Source organism: Myotis brandtii, unplaced genomic scaffold (assembly GCF_000412655.1).
Source record: "Myotis brandtii unplaced genomic scaffold, ASM41265v1 scaffold51, whole genome shotgun sequence".
In the NCBI taxonomy this organism is placed as follows: domain Eukaryota; kingdom Metazoa; phylum Chordata; class Mammalia; order Chiroptera; family Vespertilionidae; genus Myotis; species Myotis brandtii.
Window position 1 is genome coordinate 419596 of NW_005369442.1, and position 4353 is coordinate 423948.

Consider the following 4353-nt stretch of genomic DNA (forward strand, 5'->3'; position numbering starts at 1 on the left):
CCCTCCGCCCGGCCGGGACGGCTCGGCCACCTCGCCTCCGCGCTTTTTATTGTTTACTGTTTAAAATCGATCTGAGCAGTGCTGGTGCGTCTCTTCCAGCCCCGTCCTGTCCCTTTAAGCAGCAGTTACTCTGCAGAAGCTCAATAAAGTCGATGCTGTGAAACTGACGTCTTGTTTCTTGATGGTCAGTTGGTGTGGAATGCACCTTGTCTGAGAGTCGTGCTTTAAAAATAATTCAGAGAGAAAGAAAGAGATGGAGTACATTATGGCCCGTAAAGGAAACCCCGAATGTCTCCTGATGCATTAAGGTGAAGTTTTCTTCTTTAAGAGACTGCTCTTCAACACGCATCATGGCAGCAACATGCCCCTTAGGCTTACGGTTTTCAGTCTCATCTCATGTATTCATTTCTCTCGAAATAAATTTAATACATCTTGCACTTCCGTTTTGAAGGGGACTTGTTTGGACATTTGGTTTTTAACTTTTATTAAGTCGCAGTCCCTTCTCGTTGGTTACAGATACTAGATTTGAAAATTAACATTTGCTCCTTGCCAGCAATGTATATCCTTGATTGCCTTTAGAATAATACAGTGAAAGTATAGGCTTCAGCACCATGATGATGTGACTTGGGCAAACTTTGATTTTGATAAACTTGTAAAATAAAATAATTTGTCTTTGGTGGCAAGATTTAGCAGTAGTAATACTCTGATATGTAAATGTATAGGGTTTTTTTTTTTACGAATATCTAGAAGTCTTTAATACCATTTAAGTTTATTTTTATAGGAGTAAAGTCTGATTTTATTTTATTTTTTTCATAAAAAGACATATCTTGTTAAGTCATTACAAGGTGATCTAACTTTGGATGTGCTTATAGGCCCATGGGACGTGCATGTGCACAGTGATTTGGCAAAGGACCTAGGTTAGTGCTTGTGATGATCACTTCAGATTTTCATACTACTAGTTTCTTTAAGAGTAGTTTGTGTGTTAATTTTATTTATTTATTTGTTTTGTTTTTTTTTTGGTAGATGAAAATGAAGTTGAAAGACCAGAAGAAGAAAATACCAGGTTAGTGAGATTTCTTGTTGATACTTAACACAGATCCTGTGATACAGTGGTTCTATCAACAAATTGTTAAAATTATTTCATTATAATCGTGGGTTTGATTACACTTTGACTAAAGGTTGGAAGACATCGAATCTTTGGGAGTTTATTCCTATTTCAGGACCTAATCTTATGTATACCAGCCTGTTTATTTGCTAGTAGCTGAAGGGACAAAGATTTTGAAGTAAGGGTTTAAATACTTTTCAGTGTTAAGTAACTTTTTATTTTTAAGTGGAGTATACAGTATATCCATTAAGACTTAAGAAAAAACTTTAAAAAAATTTTTAAAATACATAATCTTAAATTACAGTGAATATTTATGATGGTGTAATGCATTTTGGTTATAATTTCAGCATTTTGTATTTAAATACAAAGTAGAATTAATGAACTTGGCACAAGTTTAGTTCCCTTTTTTAGGTGACTAGAAAAGTATGAGTATCGTTTATAGAACATGTCCAGGGAGCCAGAAACTGAATTCTAAATTTCAAAGCAGCTTATGCATACAAGTGAATGGGTATGCTGACATTACTCTGACCAGAGCCTTAGTGTTCTACAATGAGCAAGGGGTGGTTAAAAACAAACGGCTTTTAGAGAATATTTGTTTTTAATAAGTGCGGGAAATAGTACTTCACATCCACCGGGATGGCTGTAATAAAGACAGCAGCAGGTGTTGGTGAGGATATGGAGAAATTGGAATCCTCATACACTGATGGGATTGTAAAACGGTGCAGCTACTTTGGGAAACAGACTGGCAGTTTTTTAAAAGATTAAACACAGAGCCACGATATGATTTAGGATTACCAATCTTTGTTCTGTACCTTAAGAGAAATGAAAACATACATCTACGCAAAAACTTGTACTATAGATTCTCACTTAACATGTCGATAGGTTCTGCAGATTTAAGTGAAACTACCTTTAACGAGACCAATTCTGCCATACGCTAATTGGTATAAACAAAGTTATGTTCCTAAGCATCTCATCAACGTTACAACAAAACGACGTTCAGTGAAAGGATGTTATTCGGGCACCTTCTGTACATGAGTACATAGCGTTATTCATAGTAGCCAAAAAATGGAAATAACCAGTGTCCATCAAATAATGGATAGATAAATGTGGTATATTTATACAGTGGAATACTATTTGACAGTAAAAGGAAATGAAGTATTCGTGTGTTACAACATTGGTGAATCTTGAAAACATGCTAAGTGAAAGAAGCCAGTCACAAAGGACTGCATATTGTATAACTTTATTTATATTAAATGGACAGAATATGTAAATTCATAGGGATACCAAGTAGTTAGTGTTGCCCAGATTGAGTACAGGGCAAAATGGGAGTGACTAATATATACAAGATTTTTTTGGAACAGGGGCGTGATGAAAATGTTCTGGGATTAGATAGTTGTTATTGTTGCACTGTTGTGTAAACATACTAAAAACCATTGAGTTGCACATTTGAAATGAGTGGATAGTGTGGTGTATGTATTATATCTCAAAGCTGTTACTTGAATACAAGTGAGTGGAGAGACAAAGTGAGGGGTATAAATAGAAATAGCTTTGGGGGTGATGAAATTAGTCTATTCTTCCTCACTTAAAACTATCCCTTATATCGGAAGATATTAAAAAAAAAACACTCATTGCTATATTTGAAATTTTATCATCTGGCTTTTAAATGTATGTATTCAACCCAGTTTCTAATGCTAATCTTAACCGAAAAGTAAGGATTTGTGTAACTTATAATTTGGAAAGTAATTAAATATTTCTTTATACCCTGTTTTTCAGTTAGTTAAGAAATTAATTGATAGACCTTTTTGTGAGCTAATTTTTATTTCATTCATTTTTGTTAATATCAGTTTTTGGCTATAATTTTTTTTTAATTAAATCTTTATTGTTCAGATTATTATAGTTGTTCCTCTTTTTTCCCCCCCATAGCTCCCCTCAACCCGGTTCCCACCCCACCCTCTGCCCTTACCCTCCCCCCACAATGTCCTCATCCATAGGTGTATGATTTTTGTCCAGTCTCTTCCTGCACCCCCCACACCCCTTTCCCCCCGAGAATTGTCAGTCCACTGTTCTGCAGATTTAAGTGAAACTACCTTTAACGAGACCAATTCTGCCATACGCTAATTGGTATAAACAAAGTTATGTTCCTAAGCATCTCATCAACGTTACAACAAAACGATGTTCAGTGAAAGGATGTTATTTGGGCACCTTCTGTACATGAGTACATAGCATTATTCATAGTAGCCAAAAAATGGAAATAACCAGTGTACATCAAATAATGGATAGATAAATGTGGTATATTTATACAGTGGAATACTATTTGACAGTAAAAGGAAATGAAGTATTCGTGTGTTACAACATTGGTGAATCTTGAAAACATGCTAAGTGAAAGAAGCCAGTCACAAAGGACTGCATATTGTATAACTTTATTTATATTAAATGGACAGAATATGTAAATTCATAGGGATACCAAGTAGTTAGTGTTGCCCAGATTGAGTACAGGGCAAAATGGGAGTGACTAATATATACAAGATTTTTTTGGAACAGGGGCGTGATGAAAATGTTCTGGGATTAGATAGTTGTTATTGTTGCACTGTTGTGTAAACATACTAAAAACCATTGAGTTGCACATTTGAAATGAGTGGATAGTGTGGTGTATGTATTATATCTCAAAGCTGTTACTTGAATACAAGTGAGTGGAGAGACAAAGTGAGGGGTATAAATAGAAATAGCTTTGGGGGTGATGAAATTAGTCTATTCTTCCTCACTTAAAACTATCCCTTATATCGGAAGATATTAAAAAAAAAACACTCATTGCTATATTTGAAATTTTATCATCTGGCTTTTAAATGTATGTATTCAACCCAGTTTCTAATGCTAATCTTAACCGAAAAGTAAGGATTTGTGTAACTTATAATTTGGAAAGTAATTAAATATTTCTTTATACCCTGTTTTTCAGTTAGTTAAGAAATTAATTGATAGACCTTTTTGTGAGCTAATTTTTATTTCATTCATTTTTGTTAATATCAGTTTTTGGCTATAATTTTTTTTTAATTAAATCTTTATTGTTCAGATTATTATAGTTGTTCCTCTTTTTTCCCCCCCATAGCTCCCCTCAACCCGGTTCCCACCCCACCCTCTGCCCTTACCCTCCCCCCACAATGTCCTCATCCATAGGTGTATGATTTTTGTCCAGTCTCTTCCTGCACCCCCCACACCCCTTTCCCCCCGAGAATTGTCAGTCCACTCCCTTT

The 4353-nt window shown here is 35.1% G+C and overlaps 1 protein-coding gene across 1 annotated transcript in view; it reads left to right on the forward strand.

Moving 5' to 3' along the window:
• The window catches only part of FIP1L1 (factor interacting with PAPOLA and CPSF1), an 87824-nt gene that overhangs the window by 2043 nt on the left and 81428 nt on the right, over positions 1-4353 (forward strand). Inside the window, exons 3-4 of the mRNA XM_014548458.1 lie at positions 150-184; positions 1024-1063. Coding sequence (XP_014403944.1) covers positions 150-184; positions 1024-1063 — 75 coding nt within the window. The remainder of the gene's footprint in view (positions 1-149; positions 185-1023; positions 1064-4353) is intronic.